The 25,725-nt window shown below is 41.9% G+C and overlaps 1 protein-coding gene across 18 annotated transcripts in view; it reads left to right on the top strand.

The window, feature by feature from the left end:
* The window catches only part of ZMIZ1 (zinc finger MIZ-type containing 1), a 470,001-nt gene that overhangs the window by 425,407 nt on the left and 18,869 nt on the right, over window positions 1-25,725 (top strand). For 16 of the 18 annotated variants that reach the window (XM_089682518.1, XM_089682519.1, XM_089682521.1 and 13 more), the window contains 7 exons: window positions 1,055-1,229; window positions 10,069-10,255; window positions 16,537-16,747; window positions 18,316-18,421; window positions 22,728-22,888; window positions 23,198-23,265; window positions 23,858-23,926. In XM_089682518.1, the coding sequence (XP_089538644.1) occupies window positions 1,055-1,229; window positions 10,069-10,255; window positions 16,537-16,747; window positions 18,316-18,421; window positions 22,728-22,888; window positions 23,198-23,265; window positions 23,858-23,926 (977 nt within the window). The remainder of the gene's footprint in view (window positions 1-1,054; window positions 1,230-10,068; window positions 10,256-16,536; window positions 16,748-18,315; window positions 18,422-22,727; window positions 22,889-23,197; window positions 23,266-23,857; window positions 23,927-25,725) is intronic. The other 2 variants (XM_089682524.1, XM_089682525.1) reach the window with 2 other exon arrangements.

Raw genomic sequence — 25,725 nt, 5'->3', positions numbered from 1 at the left:
AATTAAATAATGTATTTTCATTACATTTATGCATTCTCAAAAAATTTACAGCTAACCAACAGTAATAAATATTAGCAGCCACAGAACAGTGGAGGAAATGTATTCTTATGAAGCACAGATTACTTTATGCGGTAACTTACCAAACATAGCCTTATAGATTCTGAGGGGTCACTACTGACATCCATTCATGTCTGCTTCTTTTTCTCTCAAAATACCAACAGACCATCATCATAGACATAGACTTGCATGCTCACAAGATTATACTGTGTCAAAACGAGTCAGTAGTGGATATTATTACAGAAAGGATGTTGTGGTGGTGTCTGGTTTATGTTTGCATCAGGACACAGGAGTTGAGCTGTGCCCCTTTACTGTATACTGTATATCCCTGTGCAATGCCATCTGCTTCTGTACTTAAGCAGCACTTTACAAAAAAACTAAGCATACAAGTATCTGTGACTGATTATTTATTAAATATAAATAAACAGCGCAAACATAGACCTCTATATCAAATCAATATATAAAGTGCAAACATATATAGAAAATTATATTAATAGTGAAAGTCCATCATGATAATAGACAACAAAAGTTCATAAATCTCAAAAAATTTGTGCAAAAAGATCAAAAATTCTTCTAATGCTAAGAAAACTTCCACCTTCCACCCGTGCAAACCAACATCAAATGCACTCACCAGATTTAGGTGAATGAAACGCCTTTTAGGAATTTTTATGGGATCCTAAACCCTCTTTCGTATCCACTCTATAGGAATCCTCACCTTCAGTATAGGCTCCACCATACAACCGGGGAGAGAATATCTCAGATAGTGTGATATTGCAAAATACCGTTTTTAAATAAAATCAAGGATTAAGGCCACTCACATTATCCTTGATTTTATTTAAAAACAGTATTTTGCTTATTTTGTTTTATTCATTATAACTGGAAAATAATTTGCAATAGGTAATATTTACTAAAACTGACATTATCATGGACTTTAGACTAGAGAAGCCAACAATGCCATCATTAAAATTGATTTTCATGAATTTCATGTCTTCTGCAGCCCTCCAGACCGGGCCCTGTTGGAAATTACCCCCACTCACCTGTTCCGGGAAACCCCACACCACCTATAACACCTGGCAGCAGTATCCCCTCATACTTGTCACCCAGTCAAGATGTCAAGCCTCCATTTCCTCCAGACATCAAGCCAAACATGAGTGCTTTACCTCCACCACCAAGTAAGTGTTTTGCTGATGCATACCATTCTTTAAAAATAATGGTTAAACATCTTATTTTCTTTATTGTCCACTTAGAGACTCAGCTTGATGATATTTAAGCAAACTAGAGTTATACTGCCACCTAAAAAAGAAAGGGACACTGGGCACATAGAAAACTAAAGTTCAGTCCCCTTGAAACAATAACCCATCTCACCTTACACCAGCCCAGATGCTCTTCTTGTGCCCAGGAGAATGGATGTCTACTTCCTATCTGCTCTATTTCTTCTATATTTGAGATCATAGAAGTCCTTCCAGTTAGCAAATGAGCACAAGTTTTCCCAGTTAATTCTTATACTCAAACCACCTTTTGACTTGGTTCTGTTTTGTAAGCTGTGCTCTGGCAGACAGGCATGGTTTTCTGCCCAATCTTGTGGATTTCCTGCCTCTCCTTCTCTGAGGGCAGTACTTGATGACATGCAGCACAATAGTTAGTGTGATTGTACCTGAACCTTTCCTCTCTGAGCGGCTTTGTCTGAGACTGACTCGTAGTTAACACTTCCCTGTAATTGTAGACTTCAGCTATCGGGGTGCTCTCCACTGTGTTATTCCTGCAGCAACAGCTCTAGTGGGGTATGTTCTGCTAAAAGAACGCTTTCTGCTGTATTTTTTGCAACACAACAGCAACAGCAGCCCTAGAGGGTGCTCTCTGCAGTGTTATTCCCAACACAGAAATCCTAGAGAGGTACACTGTATAACACTGCACATCAGCTTATGAAGGGACACAACTGTGCATGTTCAGCGATGGAGCATCATGCCACAATTCTGTATGAACTACTGCAACAAGCCTTTTCTCTTCTGCTGTCAGGGACACAGTGGGTGATGACAACACATCATGTGGTTATTGTGCGCCACCTACAGTGACAGTGGTCACATAGTTATGCCTCCACAACTGCCCTTGCATATTTCTGTGAGTTATTATTTCTGCAGTAGTTATATGTATTTAAGGTGCATGTCTGCAGCTGTAGAGCAGCCTTCTGTTAAAGTGAAATTAATACCCTCAGTTTTTTAAGCACTCTCAGCCGCAGATATAATCACTTACTGAGTATGCAGCTGCGTCATCTTCTATCCTTGTCAGTTTTCCTGTTCAAGCTATTGCATGAACACTGCCCTGGGTTTCCTGTTTCAGGGTGGCTCCTGTCTCTTCCTGCATCCTATGGTGTCACAATTGCATGCTGGCATCAGAGTTGTGTCTCCTTACACTGTAATCATCACAACCCCATAGCCTAAGATGGTAAGGCACTCCCCTGCATCTCCCTCCTCCTCCCTTCTCCAAGATAACAGACTGGCTCTAGACTGCACTGTCCACTGTTCACTCTTTCCTCTGTAGAATGGAAATTCAGGGAGGCAGCATTGACAGTTGTAAACTGCATATGCTGGGGAGAGAATTTTAACACATAGTTTACTTTGAGTGCTACTTCTCTTAAGCATTCTGATTCTGGTGGGGATTTTCCAGAGCAATCATTGTCAAATGCTGAGTATCTCACTTCTTTGGTGTAGGAGATTCCACTAGCTGAATTTCAGTCAGCAGTTTTTCCACCAAAACAGAAAGAAGTCTGTTTCTTTTTGTAAACGTGGCTGTGCATTTAAGCTTAAAATTAGAGGATTCTGTTGTTCTTCCTCTTCCTTCATGTCCAGACTTGGTTTTCTTAACCCGTAGATTCCACTCTCTCTTACAGCTCAGCATTCTGCAAGAGCGAAAGTGAGCAGATTGCGCATAAAATGGTGGGAAACAAAACCTAGTGCTCATTCATTAGTTTGATGCACCTGAAAAAGTAAGCATTCTTTTACAAAATGGAGCGCCACATCCTCCAGGACACTCTAATGCATAGAGAGGTTTTTTGGCAAAAGTAAATAAAGATAAATTAACCTTTTAAAGGTTCTCATTGCCTGTGTGTGTCATCAACAATTACAGATCGAATCGATTCGATCAGCTATTACCTCCCTCTGCTACACAGACTACGTAACATCCATTGACTTAGAGGAAACATATAAACACATTCTTTTCCTCCAGGTCATCAGCAATTTACAACAGCCACTGTCATTTTGTGGCTCTTCCCTATGGCTTTGCCTCGACCTGTCATTTTTACTGGACATGTTTATTAGCAAAAAGTCCAAAATATTGTTGTTTTTTTTTAAATTGTCAGTCTTTTTTTTTTTTTTCTTTTTAAAGAGCAAAAAATACAAAACGCACAGGCGATCAAATACCACCAAAAGAAAGCTCATTTAGTGGGAAAAGAGACCTAAATTTAATTTGGGTGCAGCGTTGCATGACCGTGCAATTTTCAGTTAAAGTAACGCAACACCATAAAGCAAAAAATGGCCTGGTCAGGAAGGGGGTAAATCCTCTGGAGGGCAAGTGGTTAATTCCCTTACATTGCTTGTGACTTGTACATTCTCCTGGATACGCCTCTTCCTGCTCCTCAGGAAGTTATCAACACTGCCAAGTCAGGTTCAACCACTTCAATTCCACTGTTGGTCTTTGCAAAGCTGCATGCTAGTGCAGGAATTCATGGCTTCCACCTTTTGAAGTGGTTCTATTTACTCAGTTCCACTCAAGAATCTTGTAGCTGCACTTTCTCACTGCATTAGGCAAACAAAATCTGTTTCTAGACAAGATGAAATCGTTATTAAGATGTCTCCATCATGGTTGCTTCTGTCCCTTGAGGATTGTCATGGCGGATTGCCAGTCTTCTGGGTTGGGGAGAAGTTCTGCTCCTATGTCTGTTTAGGGTTGTTGGTCTCAAGCACAATCGATGCTTTCAATCAACATCCAAGTTCATTCAATAATTAGAGGACACTCTGTGGTATCTACCAGATTGCCCAGATCTGTAAGTCCATGGTCTGATATTCCACCCTGTATCTCATTTGCTGGCTTTGATGACCTGGCTGTTGAAACCCAGGTTCAGAGAGAGGGCATTTCAGAATCCGTTTCCCTGACTATATTTAAAACTCGTCAACCTGCTTTCCTGCAAAGTGTATCAATGAACACTGAAGACTTCCTTTCACTGGTGTGAGTCCACATGCTCTCCATGAGCCATGTTCTTTTGTTTTTACAGTTGAGTGTAGAACAACCGTTCATCCTCCTCGCCCTCTTTTTTCCATTTTTCTTGCTATTCTTTTTCTGATTCGTTCTTTTGTGGAGTTACAACACCTCTGTTAGGCCTACTTTCCAAATGTGGGATTTACATTTAGTAATGTTGGTGATGACACACAACCCTCCTTTTGAACCAATCTTGAATATCTCCTTGGTGTTATTATCCATAAGGTGGCCTTTCTTGTGCCAATCATTTAGACCAGAAGATTTTCTGTGTTGTTAGAAGGTTGTTTGGCACAACAAACGTCCTTTTAATCCACAGTGGTTTCTGCATTTCACTTTAACCGCTTTCCTGCAGCCCTATAGTAGATATACTGCTGCAGGGCAGCAGGGGCGTGTGTGTGTGTGTGTGTGTGTGTGTGTGTGTGTGTGTGTGTATATATATATATATATATATATACAGTCAGTCCATAAATATTGGGACATCGACACAATTCTAACATTTGTGGCTCTATACACCACCGCAATGGATTTGAAATGAACTCAAACAAGATGTGCTTTAAGTGCAGACTGTCCGCTTTAATTTGAGGGCATTTACATCCAAATCAGGTAAACGGTGTAGGAATTACAACAGTTTGCATATGTGCCTCCCACTTGTTAAGGGACCAAAAGTAATGGGACAATTGGCTTCTCAGCTGTTCCATGGCCAGGTGTGTGTTATTCCCTCATTATCCCAATTACAATGAGCAGATAAAAGGTCCAGAGTTCATTTCAAGTGTGCTATTTGCATTTGGAATATGTTGCTGTCAACTCTCAAGATGAGATCCAAAGAGCTGTCACTATCAGAGAAGCAAGCCATCATTAGGCTGAAAAAACAAAACAAACCCATCAGAGAGATAGCAAAAACATTAGAAGTGGCCAAAACAACTGTTTGGAACATTCTTAAAAAGAAGGAACGCACCGGTGAGCTCAGCAACACCAAAAGACCTGGAAGACCACAGAAAACAACTGTGGTGGATGAGCGAAGAATTCTTTCCCTGGTGAAGAAAACACCCTTCACAACAGTTGGCCAGATCAAGAACACTCTCCAGGAGGTAGGTGTATGTGTGTCAAAGTCAACAATCAAGAGAAGACTTCACCAGAGTGAATACAGAGGGTTCACCACAAGATGTAAACCATTGGTGAGCCTCAAAAACAGGAAGGCCAGATTAGAGTTTGCCAAACAACATCTAAAAAAGCCTTCACAGTTCTGGAACAACATTCTATGGACAGATGAGACCAAGATCAACTTGTACCAGAGTGATGGGAAGAGAAGAGCATGGAGAAGGAAAGGAACTTCTGATCCTAAGCATACCACCTCATCAGTGAAGCATGGTGGTGGTAGTGTCATGGCGTGGGCATGTATGGCTGCCAATGGAACTGCTTCTCTTGTATTTATTGATGATGTGACTGCTGACAAAAGCAGCAGGATGAATTCTGAAGTGTTTCGGGCAATATTATCTGCTCATATTCAGCCAAATGCTTCAGAACTCATTGGACGCTGCTTCACAGTGCAGATGGACAATGACCCAAAGCATACTGCAAAAGCAACCAAAGAGTTTTTTAAGGGAAAGAAGTGGAATGTTATGCAATGGCCAAGTCAATCACCTGACCTGAATCCGATTGAGCATGCATTTCACTTGCTGAAGACAAAACTGAAGGGAAAATGCCCCAAGAACAAGCAGGAACTGAAGACAGTTGCAGTAGAGGCCTGGCAGAGCATCACCAGGGATGAAACCCAGCATCTGGTGATGTCTATGTGTTCCACACTTCAGGCTGTAATTGACTGCAAAGGATTTGTAACCAAGTATTAAAAAGTGAACGTTTGATTTATGATTATTATTCTGTCCCATTACTTTTGGTCCCTTAACAAGTGGGAGGCACATATGCAAACTGTTGTAATTCCTACACCGTTCACTTGATTTGGATGTAAATACCCTCAAATTAAAGCTGACAGTCTGCGGTTAAAGCATATCTTGTTCGTTTCATTTCAAATCCATTGTGGTGGTGTATAGAGCCAAAAATGTTAGAATTGTGTCAATGTCCCAATATTTATGGACCTGACTGTATATACATATATATGTAAACAATACAGTTCTCTCCCGTCAGCTCCAGCACACTGCTTTGTATGGCTCTGAATAGCAGAGCCATACAAAGCACCGTGCTTACAGTTGAAAACACTAACATATCACACAGTAAAACAGCACACAGTTAACCCTTTGATTGTCTCAGATGTTAACCCCTTCCTGCCCAGTGCCATTAGTACAGTGTCAGTGTTTTTTTTACTAGCACTGATCCCTGTATTCGTGTCACTGGGGATGTTAGTGACATCAAGTTAGTTCCCCCCAGTGTCAGAATGCCCGCCGCAGTCTCACAATAAGTCGCTGATTGTCGCCATTACTAGTTAAAAAAAAAAAAAATCCCAGTATATATACCGCCATTTGTCAACGCTATAACTTTCACATAAACCAACTAATTTACGCATATTGAGATTTTTTTTTTTTTTTTTTAGCAAAGACATGTAGCAGAATACATTTAGGCCTAAATTTATGACAAAATTTGATTTTTGAAGTTTTTTTTTACTGGACATGGTTAATGGCAAAAAGTCAAAAATATTGTTTGTTTCTCAAAATTGTCGGACTTTTTTTTTTATAGCACAAAAAAATAAAAAGTGCACAGGCGATCAAATACCACTGAAAAAAAGCTCTTTTCGTGGGAAAAAAAGTATGTAAATTTAATTTTGGTGCAGCGTTGCATGACTGCGCAAGTGTCAGTTAAAGTAATGCAACGCCGTAACGCAAAAAAATGGCCTATTCAGGAAGGGGGGTAAATCCTCTGGAGGGCAAGTGGTTAAAAAGGAGATTTTGCCAGGTTGCCTAGTTATCATCAAGGTATGTCCCTAAATGGACCATAGAGAAAATAGAATATTTGTACTTACCATAAACATTTTTTTTATGGCCTCCATTGAGGGACACTGCTAAATCACCCCATATATTATTGTTCTCTCTTGGCCTTCTTGCTACAACAGAGCAGGTTGTGAGGTTGGAAGTATATATCCTCAAAGGGGCGGTCTAGTTCTCTATGTTCCCAGTGTCCATTTCTTCTGATGGGCCGCAATATAACCCTAGGTTGTTTAACATCAAACTGTGTCCCTCAATGGACTCCAAGAAAAGAATTCTACGGTTAGCATACAATTCCTATTTTTATATTAGTTTGTGAACTTGGCAGGCAAATATAAGCAAATGATGTAAACCTAATTTCATACAGTGCTAATGTATGAAGAATGTGTGACAGATGGAAAGCAAACCCCACAACACTCCAAATTGATTTACTTTAGAAATATTTATGCCTTTAGTAAGAATAACCCTCAGCTCCCAAGTGCTGTTATAAGTAGATTGTCTCACCAGTTAGCAACACTGAAAGCTAATATAGACCCCAGGGCTGAGAACATTTCTGGGCTTTCCCTCTCCTTTGCTTAAAGGCAATTTCCCTACTGCTTTGACTGCTGCAGCATAGTTAGCTGATGCAGGACAGAAGCTTTATTTGGTCTCTCTGTAAGCTGCACACTGCTACTTTGCATCACTTCATGTCTACTCTTGGGATGCAGCATGCTTTGCTTTGTCCTAAGTTTCAACTCTCAGACAGGAAAATATCTGCAAGTAACAGTCTGTGACACACACACACTATCTGAATCCAGATAACTGGCAATGGCTGTTTTAGACTTGAGAGACTGTGCCCTGAAGTCATTGTGCCTTCCATTAGCAACTCAACTGATTATCAATTTTTCTTTATGGTTTGAAAGAGGTTTTGTGACCACAGTGTCACCTGTAGCAGGTGATGTACAAGTCACATGAACAGTACTCAGCAGTAGTGCTGTGACTTCTGTACCTACACAGTGCTCAGTACCCCAACAGATTTGTCAGAAAACCTTTCCTTTCCTTACAGAATCAACATTTTCTGTGGGGGCACTATACCACAAAATACTCCCACAAATACAGGCAAATTGATTGCAAACAAGATTTGTTAATTTGCACACAAAGTATTTTTCCTAACAAATTAATTCAAGACCATGTTGCAAAAATGAATACACCCCAATGAAAGTCTTAGGAGCAAAGCTAAATTTTAGACAACAAAATCCTAATGAACAAGAATTCAACTATTGGTGAGTCTAATTATTTAATATACAGTTGTTCAACAGACAGCTGATTATAAAAGGGCATTACTTAACAAAGAAAACCCCTTCCCATTTCATGCTGTCAGAAATGGAACTGCATGGAAGAGAAATGTCACAAGGGCTGAGAAAGAAAATAATTTCTTTACACAAGAAAGGTGAAGGCTACAAGAAGATCAGCAAAGTTATCCGTCAGAATGCCGTAGCAAAAGTGGTACAAAAATGTAACAAAGATGGAACTGCAACCGTCTCACAGAGACATCCAGGTCATCCACAGACGTTAACACCTCGACAGGAGCGTCTTCTGATGAGAAGGGTTGAAGAAAATCACCATGCAAGTTCACTGCAGGTAGCTAAAGAAGTAGAAAGCCAAAGTGGGGAGATTGTTTCCTGTGACACAATATGGCATACACTGCAGAGGAATGGCATTCATGGGAGTTGCCCACAAAGAAAGCCTCTGCTAAAGCCCATGCACAAAAAGGCCCACTTAGAATTTGCTGGGGCCCATGCTGAAAAAGAAGACTACTGGGACTCTGTACTCTGGAGTGATGAGACCAATATAAATGTCTTTGGAACTGATGGCTTCAAAACTGAATGGTGTTGCAAAGGTGAGGAGTACAAAGAAAAATGCATGGTGCCTACAGTGAAACATGGTGGTGGCAGTGTCCTCCTGTGGGACTGCATGAGTGCTGCTGGTGACGGGGAGCTGCATTTCATTGATGGTATCATGAATTTGCAGATGTGCTGCTCTATATTGAAAGAGAAGATGCTACCATCACTCCATAATCTTGGTTGTTGTGCACTTTTCCAACATGAAAATTATCCAAAATCTAAGGCCACTGTTGCATTTCTGAAGAAGAACAGGGTGAAAGTGATTCAGTGGCCAAGTATGTCTCCTGATCTGAACCCAGTCAAACCCCTATGGAGAATTCTGAAGAGACAAGTTGAGGATCACTCTCCAACCGGCTCTGAAAAAGGTTGTTCTTGGAGAATGGAAAAAAGATGTTGCAATATGTCGCTGACTTGTTAATCTTCTGCCTAGAAGACTTGGTGCTGTCCTTACAAATCATGGAGGTCATACAGAATACTAGATGTAGTAGTAGAAGTAGTAGATGTCGTAGTTTTTGTTGTGGGGTATATTCATTTTTACATCATCTAATGTGAGTAAAACTGAAGATTCTGTAATCTAAGTTATATTATTAACCTTACTTTCATGTAATGAGCTAAGCAAATGTTCTATAAAACTCAGTTTTGTCAAAATTGTGGAAATTGTTCTTGTGTTCATTGAGATATTGATTAAAATCTTACTTTTCAAAAGTGGTGTACTCATTTATGCTGAGCACTGTATGTTGACTGTGAACAATGGGGTACACTGCCCACACACCTTGTTCCTTTTATTTATTTGTGAACACATGCTTCCAGGTTCATCATACAGTGTTATTTTTGTTATATTTGCAAGTTGTTCTTGGGTTCCTAATGTTGCTGCTTCAGTGACCCTTTAGGGGTCTCTGGTCCCCTGAGCTTTGCTTACGCCTTTTTACATTGTCGCACTGCAGATGCAAAAGGGAAAGTTCACACTTTCTCTCCTTCTTCGATCTCAGCCAGCCACACAGATGAACTTCGTCTGACGTTTCCTGTGAGGGATGGAGTAGTATTGGAGCCCTTCCGATTGGAACACAACCTAGCCGTCAGCAATCATGTGTTCCACTTACGACCGACCGTCCATCAGACCCTCATGTGGAGGTAAGTAACCTAGCTGTGCTGTGCTTATTCAGTGAAAAACGATGTTAAACGGGACCCCTGCTCTTTAAAGAGAAATTGTAGGGGTTTTAGGTTAACTTCAGTTTAATTTGTTTTGAATGTCTATAAAGTGAAATTGTGCTTGTGTAAAATACATCTTTTTTTAAATTTTGGATAGAGTAAGGGAGATTTATAACACCTGTCAGGTTTTCTTGTTGTTGTTTTGCTGTGTCCCATTGGGGAGATTTACCTTCACTTCCTGTCCCATAGCCAAAACAGGAACTGAGTAAATCACTGCAAATTAAAGGAATCCCTTGGGCCCCCCAGGTCACTAGAACTAGTATCTCCATTGGAAGATATATCCTTTTATTAATTTTCTGGTGACGACCCAAAATTTGGTACTTTCTTTTACTTTCACTTTCAATGGTAATTGTGAACAGGACAAACAGAAACCGTGACCCTCCCTAACAGGGGCATAGGCATGATAAGGACCTGACAGATGTTCTAATCCATTTCCCCACCTACACCACCTCCCTCCATGCCGCCAAGCAAGCCTAATTCGTAACCCTTATCAACACCCTCTCCACCTGTCCTCGTCGGCTCTTCTCCACTTTCAAATCCCTTCTCTCTCCCCCCTCCCCCCCACCTCCACTTAGCACCTCACTCACCGCCCACGAGATTGCCAATAATTTCCAAAACAAGATTGACACAATCCGTAAGGACATTGTCAATTCACAATCTACCTCTCCACCCAGCCTCCCGCCCTCCTACAACCCCTCTACCCTCCCCTCCTCCAACCTCATAGCCGCACTACCCCCCGCTAAGCCTAACCCCCCGCGCACTATCACCTCCCCAACACTCCACTCCGTCAACCCAACTACCCCTGAGGAGGTCTCTAAGGTCTTCACTGAAGCCCGCCTCACCACCTGCCCCCTGGACCCTATCCCCTCACAGCTCCTCCAGTCAACCCCCCCCCCCCCCCCTCCATCATTCGCTCCCTCACCCACATCTTCAATCTCTCACTCTCCACTGGCAATTTCCCCTCCCCTCTAAAGCACGCATACATCACCCCCATACTCAAAAAACCCTCCCTTGACCCCACTGACCTTAACAACCTTAGACCCATCTCCCTGCTACCATTCACTTCCAAGCTCCTTGAGCGCCTGGCCTACAATTGCCTAAGCGCCCACCTCACTAATAACAACCTCCTTGACCCTCTACAGTCTGGCTTCCATCCCCTGCACTCCACCGAAACCGCCCTACTTAAAATCACCAACGACCTACTAACCACCAAAGCTAATGGCCACTATTCTGTCCTCCTGCTCCTTGACCTCTCCATGGCCTTCGACACTGTCGACCACCCTCTTCTCCTTACTAAACTGTACTCCCTTGGCACCAGGGAAGCTGCTCTCTCCTGGTTCTCCTCCTACCTTTCCCAACGCTCCTTCAGCGTCACCTATAACACTGCCACCTCCCCCTCCCTCCCCCTCTCTGTTGGAGTCCCCCAAGGCTCTGTCCTCGGTCCCCTCCTCTTCTCCATTTACACCTCCTCCCTTGGCAAACTAATACACTCCCACGGCTTTAATTACCACCTCTATGCTGACGACACACAAATTTACCTCTCCACCCCCCACCTCACCCCCTCACTCTCCGCCCGCATTGCCCACCTCCTGAACGACATATCAGACTGGATGTCGCTCCATTTCCTCAAACTTAACCTGTCCAATACAGAGCTCCTGGTCTTACCCTGACCTACAAAGCCATTCACAACACCACCCCAAACTACATTACCGACCTGATACCCAAATACTATCCAACCCGTGCCCTTCGCTCCTCACAGGACCTCCTACTCTCTAGCTCCCTGGTCTCCTCCTCCCACAGGGCCCTCGAACCCCTCGTGTATTGTATTGTTTCTGTCTTGTCTCATGTTCTGTCCCCCTTGCTATTGTACAGCGCTGAGCAAACCCTTTGGCGCTATATAAATACTGTATAATAATAATAATTTCCACTCTCTCCCCCCTCAAATTGTCTTTAATTCAACTTTAAGCACTGGAATACCAGACTCTTCCTTGCTGCCTACTGGTGGCAAAAGAACAAATATGAAATATTTGCATGATTTCATGTTTGTCTGTCTAAAGGAGTGTTTACTCCTTCCTAAACATAATAATGAAATGAACATTTTTTTGAGTACCATTAAACATGCTCTTTAAACTACTAGAAAAGGAGAAATTCATAAGTTTTAAGGACAGCTTACTGACTGGAATGGTACCAAATGAGAAAAGCAAACATTTTACCAATATTCAAAAAAGGGCCAAGGTATATACCTTGAACAGACAGACCAGCCAGCCAAACATCAACAGTATGTAAACTATTGAAAGGAATGATAATGGACTGTATTTAAGAATTTGCTGATGAGAATATTAATATTTAGGATGTGGTACCCCCATTAAGGGGTCTGGGGCCTCCCATATTTATTTTGTTTTGTCTGATGAGAATAGTATCATTAGTAGTAACCAACATGGATTTATGAAAGGCCATTCATGCTTGGCCAACCTTTTAACATTCTGTGAGCAGGTAAGCTGTAATTTGGATAGAGGAAGGCTTGTGGACATAGTGTATCTAGTCTTTTGCTATGGCATTTGCTACAGTACCCCATAAACACTTTACAAATTCCTTTTGTATTAATGAGGTTGTAAGTACCTGGATAGAAAACTGGTTGAAGGAGAGTGTCCAGAGGCTGGTGATTAATAGTATATTTTCTGAATGGTCTAGAGCGGGTGTCGGCAACCCGCGGCTCCAGAGCCGCATGCGGCTCTTTTTCATCTTTGCTGCGGCTCCGGAGCACACTGCCTACCAGGTGACAGGCAATAGGGTTTCAGTGGTCGGCAAGCCGCGGATCGCAAGCCACATGCGGCTCTTCTGTGTGCCGGGCGCCCGCTCCCCTCCCTCCTCTCGGGCGGCCGCCTCAAAAGTCAGGACTCTTTTAATCCGGCCCGCGGAGCGTGGAACATTAGCTGTCAGGATGTAGGCGGGGCAGCCAGGATGTAGGCGGGGCAGCGTGACGAACTCCTCTCACAGTCCGCCCTGAAGACAGGAACACAGCGCGGGAACACAGCGAGAGGAACGCGCGGAGCAAAGGTAAGTGAATTGAGACAATATGGGGAATTAATTACTATAGGGGGGATGAATTACTATGGGGATGAATTATTATATGGAGGATTAATTACTATGGGGGATGAATTACTATGGAGGATGAATTACTATATGGGGGATGAATTACTATGGGGGATGAATTACTATGGAGGATGAATTACTATATGGGGGATGAATTACTATGGAGGATGAATTACTATATGGAGGATGAATTACTATATGGGGGATGAATTACTATGGGGGATGAATTACTATGGGGGATGAATTACTATGGAGGATGAATTACTATGGGGGATGAATTACTATAGGGGGATGAATTACTATAGGGGGGATGAATTACTATGGGGGATGAATTACTATATGGGGGATGTATTACTATATGGGGGATGAATTACTATGGGGGATGAAGTACTATATGGGCGATGAATTACTATAGGGGGGATGAATTACTATATGGGGGATGAATTACTATATGGGGGATGAATTACTATAGGGGGGATGAATTACTATAGGGGGGATGAATTACTATGGAGGAGGAATTACTATATGGGGGATGAATTACTATATGGGGGATGAATTACTATAGGGGGGATGAATTACTATAGGGGGGATGAATTACTATATGGGGGATGAATTACTATAGGGGGGATGAATTACTATGGGGGATGAATTACTATGGGGGATGAATTACTATAGGGGGGATGAATTACTATAGGGGGGATGAATTACTATATGGGGGATGAAGCTAACTGCACGATCCTGTATATAGCATTAAGGTAAGAAACAATATATGCAGTGTCGGATTTGTTTTAAATGTTGCAATGGTTTTGCGGCTCCCAGTCTTTTTTTTCCCTTCGGAAACGGGTCCAAGTGGCTCTTTATGTCTTAAAAGTTGCAGACCCCTGGTCTAGAGTTATGAGCTGGGTGTGCTAGGGCTCTGTCCTGGGACAGATTCTGTTTAAAGCCTTCATCAATGATATAGAGACTGGAATAAATAATTAAATTCTAGTGTTGACTGATGATACAAAGCTAAGCAGGGCAATAACATCACCACACACAGGATATAGCAACTTCACAAGAAGACCTAGTTAACCAGCTTTACTGCTACAGGGCAGCCGCTCTGTGCAGACTCATATATATGTGTGTGTGTGTTTCTGCACTTCCAGTTAGGGGGCTCGCTGCTTCTGCTGTGATTTAGTCACAGCAGGAACCGATCAGCGGGTGCCGGCCAATGGATGACCACCGGTACCCGCTGGTCGGTGAGGAGACACACTGGACAGAGCTGTGTATATAAACTATAAACAATGCAGAGCTCCGTCCTGTCAGCGGGGATGTGCTGGATTTTGTTTTCCTGAAAAGCAAAAAGTAAGCACAAAAACACTGGTTAAGCACACAGTTAACAGTGCAGTACAGTGACAGTGTATATTTTTAGCACTGATCACTGTATTAGTGTCACTGGTTCCCACAAAGTCTCAGTGTCAGATTGTCCGCCGCAGTATCTCAGTCCCGCTACAAGTTGCTGATCGCCACCTTTACTAGTGTAAAAAAAAAGTTCTATTATATATACCATTTGTAGACGCTATAACTTTTGCGCATTTCAATCAATATACGCTTATTGGGATTTTTTTTTTTTTACCAAAAATATGTAGCAGAATACATATTGGCCTAAATTTATGAAGAAATTAGATTTTGTTTTTTTTTTTTATTTTTATTGGATACGTTTCATAGCCGAAAATAAAATATATTGTTTTGGGTTTTTTTTTCAAACTTGTCAGTCTTCTCTTGTTTATAGCGCAAAAAATTAAAAACTATTTGTGGGAAAAAAAATTACACAAATTTTAATTTATGTACAGCGTTGCATGACCGCGCCATTGTCAGTTAAAGTAATGCTATGCTGTATAGCATAAAATGTTCTGCTCAGGAAGGGGGTAAATCTTCTGGAGGTCAAGTGGTTAAACTAGAGGGGTGGGGCAGCTAAATGGCAGATCAGGTTTAATATTGAAAAATGGAGCTAAAATATTCATATTACTTGTTGGGAATCTAGGATGGAAAAGGATCTGGGGGTGCTAGTAGATGAGACTCAGCAATAGCATGCAATACCGCACTGCAGCAAACAAGGCCAGCAGACAATTGGCATGCATTAAAAGGGTATTCACTCAAGAAGTAAAACTATAATTCTACCACTTTATAAAACTCTGGTTCAGCCACAGCTTGAGTATACCATCCAGTTCTGGTAACCAATCCTCAGAAAGGATTTCCTTGAACTGAAGAGAGTCCAGTGAAGGGCAACAAGCTAATAAGGGGGCTGGAGTACCTCAGTTATGAGGAACAACTACATACATTAAACTAATTCTCCCTGGAGAAGAGACATGTAAGAGGGGACATGATTGCAATATACAAATGTTCAAATGGTGACTATGTCATTGGGGCAAAGCGATTTAATTTTAGGTTTCTAGAGAAGACATGCTGCTACAAAATTAAACTGGATGAGAAGCCGAGTAAGTGGTTCTTTACTGTAAAAGCGTTAGGGATGTGGAACCCCCTTCCACAGTTGGTGGTGTCAGCAGGGAAATTCCAAATAACTTTTAGATGTGTTTGTTCGTGAATACACTGTACAGGGATATTGAGAATGGTAGTGACATTGGCATGCACACACACACATGTATGTTGAACTGGATGGACCGGTATGTTTATTCAACTTTATCAACTCTGTAACTATGTAATATGGGGCAGCACAGTGGCTAAATGGTTAGCACTTCCGCCTGGCAGTACTAGGGTCGTTGGTTCGAATCCCAGCCACGGCACCACCTGCCTGGAGTTTGCATGTTCTCCCTGTGCCTGCGTGGGTTTCCTTCGGGTACTCCGGTTTCCTCCCACACTCCAAAGACATGCTGGTATGTTAATTGGATCCTGTCTAAATTGGCCCTAGTATGTGTATGTATGAATGTAAGTTAGGGACCTTAGATTGTACACCCCTTGAGGGTTAAGGACTGATGTGAATGTACAATATATATATATATGTAAAGTGCTGTGTAAAGTTGATAGCGCTATAGAAGTACCTTAAATAAATAAATAAAAAATAAACATGTTATATGCATATTTTTGTATTCATATTCTGCTATGCTAAACAGGTCTGACCTGGAACTGCAGTTTAAATGCTACCACCATGAAGATCGGCAGATGAACACCAACTGGCCAGCATCTGTGCAAGTCAGTGTCAATGCCACACCTCTTACCATTGAGCGGGGTGACAACAAGACTTCCCACAAACCCCTTCACCTCAAACATGTCTGTCAACCGGGCCGCAACACCATTCAGATTACTGTTACTGCCTGTTGCTGTGTAAGTGATATCTGTCCGACTGAGACTTCTCCATACTCTACTAAATCTGTTGTGTGCTAAATAATAAATTAACTAGATGTTCTATATTGTATGGATATTTAAATATGATTTGCTGTTATTGAAATCATCTTCTAAAGCAATCAACACAAAACTGTGTATAAAGTGACACTGGAATCATCTTCTCTGATGTCCTATATGTAAACTATTAGACAAGAACAATAACTGATTATATCCTATGTCAGCATATATAACTTGTGCATCTCACAGATTAGTCTGTTTATTTTGTGCATCTAGCATGTTGAACAGGAAAGAAGAATCAGAGCTGCTGTTAGAAACTACAGGGCCCCATACAGCCAAACTGACAGGACCTCCTTAAAAATAAATAAATAAAAGTTTACTATACTTCAGTTATGAATGAACACAGTGAGTGATTGGTACCAATTACTCATTGTGTTCAGGAGAGGAAGGAGCTGGTGAAAGTGACATATTTACCAGATCTTTCCTCTAGTCTCCATCCTGAAGGATCCTATTGCCTGACTGCAGCTGCCGGTGGGAAGGAAAGGAGGGAAGCCAGCAGCACTGCAGGGGTGGGGGCACACAGTGGGGGGTCTGGGCAGCAGGGTGAAACGTATGGTTATGCTGCACAGAGAGGGTGATGGGTGCGGAGGTGGCAATTACTGGAACCCATCCCCTGTTATGGCTCCTTCTGCAGCAGCTGAATGCCAGCGGGAGGATGAGGAGAAGAAGCCAGCTTTCAGCTGCTGCAGAGAACCATACAGGGGACCGGTTCCAGTAATTGCCCTTACCGATTGCCCTCCCTGCCCACATTCAATTCACCAACTGCCCGGGCCCCCCTGCTGGCCTGGGCCCTGTACAGAAAGACAGGTGGTACCCCCTTATCCACGGCCATGATCAGAATACACTAATCACAGCTGCAGTCTGTCTATAGCCTGCAGTGCTGATCAAGCAGCAAAGGTCTGTCAGGGTGGTTGAACAGACCTCTGTACAACCACAATGCCCTCACATGGATCAAAATTCAGCCAGTCCCTGCTGAACCAGACAGTTTTCAATCCATGTGTGGGCCACTTAAGTGCACATCAGTCACACAGTCTGTCTCCAAAATAGGACGGCATCCAGATAGCATGTTCAAATGGTAACAAAGTTACAATTTATCCATATTTTTCTGAAATGATAGAACACTTGGCATTGTAGCAGTTGAAGTGCTCCAATCTGTTCTCCAGAAACAAGGCTTTGTGCAGGACTAACTACAGATATCACTAGGCTTTTGGGGTTTTTTTTTAGCTTTGTTTGATTTTATATTTAATTTTACAGTTGTCACTTTGTTTTTCTTTATGCTTAAAGATTTTTTTTTTTTGTATTCATATATAAAATGCTATTCCTTTTTTTTTTTTTTTTTTACCCACATTAAATGTTCTTGGCTTAGTTCCTCTTTATGATTATGCTGCCTTTTTAGATTTTCTAGATCTTTTGCCATTATGCTGTTTAGTAAACGAATGAGATTTTTTTATTGAAGCGGACCATAGTAGCTCATCTTCTTTATTTCACAGTCACACTTGTTCGTGCTGCAGTTAGTTCATCGGCCTTCAGTACGGTCAGTACTGCAGGGTTTGCTGAAGAAGAGACTTCTGCCAGCAGAACATTGTATCACAAAAAGTAAGTTGGCTGTCCTTAAATGTATCACAGTTCTGCATGATTCACTCCATATGGTTTTCATTTGCCCTGGCCCTGCTTTTATTTTGTTTTTTGTAAACCCATATGTAACGCATTGTATTGAAATATCACACTGCAACTGTGGGATCAAGCATTTAGCTGCAGGCCGAGTTAATTCTGCCAGAGCAGTAATGCTCTGAAACGTGTATACGGTCCTGCCAGCTTTATGGTAAAATCACAGCCTAGCCACCTGTTTTGACCACTCCCCCCTATCCTTCCAGCCACACATGTGAAAGGGCCCTTCTAATGTATGTATTCAATATTTTATCTGGAGTTCAGCTTTTGTATATTTAGATTTATGTATTGCATGACAATGAATAGATTGTTGAGATGTGGAGTACCTCTTTAGCACCTCTGATAAGTCAAGTGATATTACTTGGAGTTAAGCACTGTGCATCCTGAGTCCATTCCAAGAAAAGCCAACACTCTATATGTGACTGCAGACAGCTGTCCAGCCTCATAATATACACTGCTTAAAAAAATTAAAGGAACACTTTGAAAACACATCAGATCTCAATGGGGAAAAATATAATGCTGGATATCTATACTGATATGGACTGAGTAATGTGTTAGAAATGTAAGGATGGCCCATCGTTTGAAGGAAATGAAAATGATCAACCTACAGAGGACTGAATTCAAAGACATCCTCAAAATCAAAGTGAAAAAATGATGCAGCAGGCTAGTCTATTTTGCTGAAATTTCATTGCAGCAACTCAAAATGGTGCTGAGTAGTTTGTATGGCCCCCCTTGTGCTTGTATGCATGTCTGACAACTTCGTGGCATGATCCTAATAAGACGACAAATGGTGTCCTGTGGTGTTTGTGAAAAGCACAGGGTGCCAGTGGCGGACCTGTCAATTCTGGTGTTCAATGGCAAATGCCAATCGAACTCTATGGTGCCAGGCAGTGAGCACAGGGCCCACTAGAGGACATAGGGTCCTCAGGCGACCCTCATGAAGTCTGTTTCTGATTGTTTGGTCAAAGACAATCACACCAGTGGCCTGCTGAAGGTCATTTTGTTGGGCTCTGGCAGCACTCATCCTTTTCCTCCTTGCACAAAGGAGCAGATACCGGTTCTGCTGATGGGTTAAGGGCCTTCTTCGGCCCTGTCCAGCTCTCCTAGAGTAACTGCCTGTCTCCTGGAATCTCCTCCATGCTCTTGAGACTGTGCTGGGAGAAACCGCAAACCTTTTTGCAATGGCCCGTATTTATGTGCCATCCTAGAGGAGTTGGACTGCCTGTGCAACCTCAGCAGGGTCCGGGTATAGCCTAATGCTACCAGTAGTGACACTGACCCTAGCCAAATGCAAAACTAATGAAAATCAATCAGAAAAGAATAGGAGGGAAATAAATGTCAGTGGCCTCCACCTGTAAAACCATTCCTGTTTTGGGATTTGTATCATTGTTGCCCATTTAGTGCACCTGTTGTTAATTTCATTAACACCAAAGCAGCTGCAACTGAGTAACAACTCCCTCTGCTACTTAACTGGCCATATCAATAGCCCAGGAGTTTAATTGACTTGATGCTATACTCTTGCTATGTTCCTTTTAATTTTTTTGAGCAGTGTATTAGGGGTATATGAACAAACTGGCATTCCTACCAAAAGGAAGAAAATGTAGAAAAAAGTATAATTTGCAGCAAAGTAACTCTACAAGTTTGAGTGTGAATTGTCTACCACAGCGTCTCTCAACCGGTTTGCTTTGGTCAAAGGACAAAAAACTGCCTGTACACTCCTGATCTGAGTGTGTTCTATGTGAACTCCTGTATACAGAAAGGAGGGAGAGAGCACAAGCCTGCACCTCCACCCGGCTCTCTCTGATGCTATCTTTACTCCTGTCAGCAGCCCAGAAAGCTGTGCTGGCTGCCCACCCATGTCCTAACCGAAGGACAAGTCAGGTGACCTGTACAGCTTTCTGGGTTACCAACATGAGTACATGGCAGCTCAGAGAGCCAGGAGAAAGTGTGGGCTGTGCTCTCTCCCTCTCTTCTTTATACAGGAGTTAACATACGATCGCTTAGATCAGACTTTGCAGGGTTTGGTTACCGCCCTATTCTGCTCCTGTCCCGGCAGCAGAAATTATGGGTAGGGGGTAGTAATCAAACCCTGCATAGTTCGATCTGAGCAATCCTGTGTACAGACAGGAGGGAGAGGAGCTGGTTGGAGCACAGCCCACACCTCCTACTGACTATTTTCTTCTTTCTACCGCTTTGGTGTTTTGGGAAAGGGGGGGGGGGATTTGTGCTGGAGAAGAGGGATTTTGAGGGGAGAGGATTTACAATCTATAGATCACTGAAATCTGCCTCAAAAACTACATTTTAGAGTTGTTTGCGCCAGGTGCTGTGCGATAACTTCTTCCTGCAACGCACAAAAATCGGGCTTCCTTTTGCAGATTTGAGTGTGTGCCATTAATTCTTAATAGATGGGTGCCATTCATTCTTAATGGCACCCCCACCATTAGCAAATGCGCATGTGTTTGCACCCGCTAAAACACATGGTACTAAGCAATTTTAAAAATCATGTCAGCACCTTTTTTTTTTTGCATGTTTCACCTGCATACTATACAGCATTCCCTTAACCACTTCCTGTCCAGACACTTTTACCCCCTTCCTGACCAGGGCAATTTTCAGCTTTTAGCACTATCACACTTTGAATGACAATTCCGCGGTCATGCAACACTGTACCCAAAATAATTTTTTACCATTTTTTTGAGACAGATAAAGCTTTATTTTGGTGGTATTTATTCACCGCTGGGATTTTTATTTTTTTGCTATGTAAATGAATAAGTCCAAAAAAATGAAAAAAAGTGTTTTTTTTTTTATAACATTTTGCAAATAAATAATATTTCATCATAAATCTTGGTCAAAATTTTTTCCGTTATCTTTTTAGTTTAAAAAAAAAAAATCCAAATTAGTTTATAACCAAAAATTATAATTTTTAAACGTTTTTTTACATTTTTATTTTTTTTTATATTTTTTATTTTTTTACATACTATCACCCTAGCAGTACAGTGTCACCATGGTGACACTGTACACTTGGGGGGGGGGGGGGGTGATGCAGATTTTTTTTTTTTTTACACTGATTGCTTTTACACCCATATAGGATGTAAAAGCAATCATTTCTCTTTCTCTCTGTCTGCATTCTTGCAGTCATTGAGAAGTACTGAGTGAGCTGTGATTGGTCACAGCTTGTCACATGGTACAAGGCTGTTGTGAATAGCCTTGTACCATGTGACCTCTGTGATCATTCACAGTTTCACACGTAGTAAGCAATGATCTCACAAATAACATCTTGCTTACTACTTTGCATGTGATCACTGATTGGCCAATCAGTGATCACATGATCGGGACCTCGTACAGAGGTCCCGTCCAACGATCGGTGTTTCACTGTGTCCGGAGGACACAGCGGGCACCGGATTGCGGTGTTGCGCGCTCCTCGGGAGCGCGCACAAACAGGATGCGGGGAGGCCGTTTATAAACGGCCATCCGACCCTGCACTGCCACCGTCCAGCCTTTTATATACAACAGCCGGTCGGGAAGTGGTTAAAATACATGACATGTAGGAACGTGCAAAAAGGTGCGCGCACACAGGCACACCTCCCTGGTGTGAATGAACCCTCAGACTGGTGTCCCCCGTGATTACACACAATTCTAAAGGGTGCCTTGACTGAAAAAAGTTGAGAAACACTGGTCTACCATGACCTGTATGAGTGAGAAAGTTTGAAGGGAAAACAGATTTTTGCCAGTAGTGATTAGTTAAAGTCTTTCATACTGCACTGAAAAATTTAAAGTGGAACTTTAGTCAGAAAATTAATCCCTGCTTTATCACTTCAGGCTGGCCCCTTTTGCAGGTATAGCTGTGTAAAACATTACAAATAAGTGCCCATACTGTGTAAAATCCAGTAATACACCGTCTCACTCTACTATGCACATGCTTAATTGCTCTATTTTTCAGCACAGTGCCAAACCTGCTGACAGCCTAAAGATTTACTGCTGTTCAAGGGCTCTGGGCTTCAGCAAAATTGCAGCCTTCACCAAGAAGAAACCGAAACAATGCCAGAGGCAATTTACTGCACACAATAATTTTGATAGTACAGTTATTAATATGGAATGGATGTTCCTTGCTAAAAAAAACATTTTTTTATCAAATTGTTATGGGTAAAGTTTCTCTTTAATGGGAGAGAACAAGACAGGACACAGTTGGAAATGAGAACAGCTTTTCTTCTGACACACTGCTTGTTTGTCTGTGCAGTAAAGAGAAATTTCAGCAGTGTAGCGGCATCATCTGGTAATGCAGCACTAAATGGAGAGGATGGAGTAGAGCAGACGGCAATTAAAGTCTCATTGAAATGCCCGATCACGTTCAGACGGATCCAGCTGCCTGCTCGGGGACATGACTGCAAACATGTACAGGTCAGTTCATCAGACTAAACACCTGTTTCAGAATAGTGTTGTCCAGAACTATTGTGACAAATCAGCAACATGTGCATTGCGTGTATAGCAGGGGCGGACTGACCATTTGGAAACTCGGGCACTGCCCGAGGGCCCGGGGTCAGTAGGGGGCCCCATGAGATGCCCCTGGTACCTTTTTCATAGGCTTTATTGAGTTTTGGCAAGGACACAGGGGCCCCATGATCCCCTATTGCCCGGGGGTCCCATGCGTTGTCAGTCCGCCCCTGGTGTGTAGTATGATATGTAAAGTTTTCTTCTTTGTATGTGCAGTGCTTTGATCTGGAATCATATCTGCAGTTGAACTGTGAGCGGGGAACATGGAGATGTCCTGTATGCAAGTGAGTGTACAATTTTTATGTGTTTAATGTAAAGAGATTATTTGAGAAAAAAATGTTTTACCGGCTACTGTCTTTGTATTGAAGTATATAAAGGACAAAAAATATTGCCCAGTTGTATGTATAGCTTTAATTTGTCACATATTACCTTTCACAGTATTTGTCCCCGTAATCTCCTATGTATGTTATTTCACACCAAGTGACACGTCACTGCTCCAGCCTTGATCATAAGTCTGCTTTTTCAATCCCAGCATGCACCAGAATCAGCAACAGCCTGAGCGTGCTGTTTGGCAATAAATGGGCTATTGGCACTTTAAATATTTATGTCTACCTAGAATGATGGTAATGTTATGCTGCAGCAGTCATTGTAACATGTAGTCATAGACTGTGGCTTTTAAAGATGTGGACTTAATCAGTCATGTTTAATACATTTTCTACACGGGATAGATGCAATTCAAGCTGACATCCCTTTCATACCGTCCTGGATGTAAGAGCAGTAGATATGTACATCATTGGCTTGATATAAACAGCAGATACTGGTCATATTTTGTTGGTTTTTTTTTTTACACTTTTATAAATGTTTATTTTCTTTCAGTAAAACAGCCCTATTAGAAGGCCTCGAGGTAGATCAGTACATGTGGGGCATCTTGAATGCAATACAGAAGTAAGTGCCACATGCAGTTGTGTGACTTCCATCTTCCTGTTTGCTGTGTAAAACCATTATTTTTCTTGTTTTAAAAGAAGCAAATTCTATATTTTTATAGATACTCAACATTTTGGTGGGTCATGGCCTGCCTTTCTTATGGCCATAATAAACCTATACAAGGCTAAGGCCACGTTAACAATTAAAGTAGAACTGTAGGCAAAACTTTTTTTTTTTCCATTTTGGATAGAGTAACAGAGGGCTTTAACCCTATCCGTTTATTTTTTTGCCATCTGTGTCCCATTGGGGAGATTTACTGTCACTTTTTGTCCCATAGACAAAACAGGAAGTGAGAGGAAATCCACAAAAATCAAAGGAATCTCTTGGGGATAACCAGAACTAGTGTCCCCATTGGAAGATTTCCCCTCTGATACTGTTCTGGGGACTACGCAAAATTTTAGATTTTCTTTTACTTTCACTTTTAATGATAATGGTAAACAGGACAAATATAGTGAGGGTGAATCTCCCTAACGGGGACACAGACCGCAATAGATATCTAATAGGTGTTCTAATCCATCTCTACTCTTTCCAAAACTAAAAAAACTGTTTTGATTTTAATTAAACTTCAAATCTAAGATAGGAAATGAACTACTGGATAACAGATACATATTTTACATTGTACTGTAATCCGAAATATTAATGAAACGATTGTCAAATGTTGGTTAAAGTTGTATATAAGAACATCTATGTGACCCACATGCCACACTAAAATGACCACCCCGCTATAAATGAAAAAGCAGTAAAATGCTACAATATTTACAATTAAAAATAACACAAGACACAAATGCAAGAAACAAACATTAAATAAAGGGCAAACTTTATTTTAATATGACAGAACCCAAAGTAAAGCACGGCAGCAAGGAACAGAATAAAAAAGTAAGGAAGAATCAGCTGAACAGGAAGCAAAGTAGCTGGGCATGAGATACAAAGCCCACCTAAAGTGACACTAAACAATATCCTTATTCTCCTAAAATAAACCATACACATTCACTACTTGATGGCCCTGTAAACTATTTTTCATAAAATTATTTATTTCCTTGTAATGTTCTCCATGAGCTCCTGAATCTCTCCTTTTCCTTCTCACTTTCAAATGTTTGGAACAAGCAGTGCACGTTAGCTGCAGTCATGTGCACACTACAGATCCCAAATTCTCTAGTCAATCCCAGGAGCGAGCAAGAGAGGGTGGCTACATTCTTACATACAGTGGGACCATGGAAATACACAGCACATGCAGCTGTTTGATTTCACTGCTAAAGAAGAGTGTTCTCACTATTTAACCACTTGACAACTTCACTATAGCTGAATGATGGCTACAGCATAGTTGTCGAGTTCTGAGAGGGCATCATATGACGTCCTCCCAGAACGCGCCCCCAGCGGCGCGCACCCAGCACTGTCAGTGATCGCTGTGTCCTACTGATACAGCTGATCATGTGATATGGTAAAAGGCCAATCACAGCGGTTTAATACCACGTGATCAGCTGTGTCCAATGACACCGCAGATCAAAAAGTAAATACAGTTGCCGGTTATAGGCAGCACTTTCAAAGTACTGCCGATAACCAGCGAATGTCACAGAGGACACCCGCACTGATCATCAGGGCACTGATGATCAGTGCCGCCAGTCAGTGCCCAGTAGTGCCGCCCACCAGTGCCCAGCAGTGCCGCCCAGCAGTTGCACCCATTAGTACCGCCAGTCAGTGACTCCCCTCATTGCTGCATATCAGGGCAGCATCATCAGTGCCTCATCAATGCCCACCAGTGC

The sequence above is a fragment of the Staurois parvus genome, unplaced genomic scaffold (assembly GCF_062004578.1).
Source record: "Staurois parvus isolate SC_StPar_1 unplaced genomic scaffold, SC_StPar_1.0 ptg000291l, whole genome shotgun sequence".
NCBI classification, from domain to species: Eukaryota; Metazoa; Chordata; class Amphibia; order Anura; family Ranidae; genus Staurois; species Staurois parvus.
This window is presented reverse-complemented; position numbering and strand designations above follow the sequence as displayed.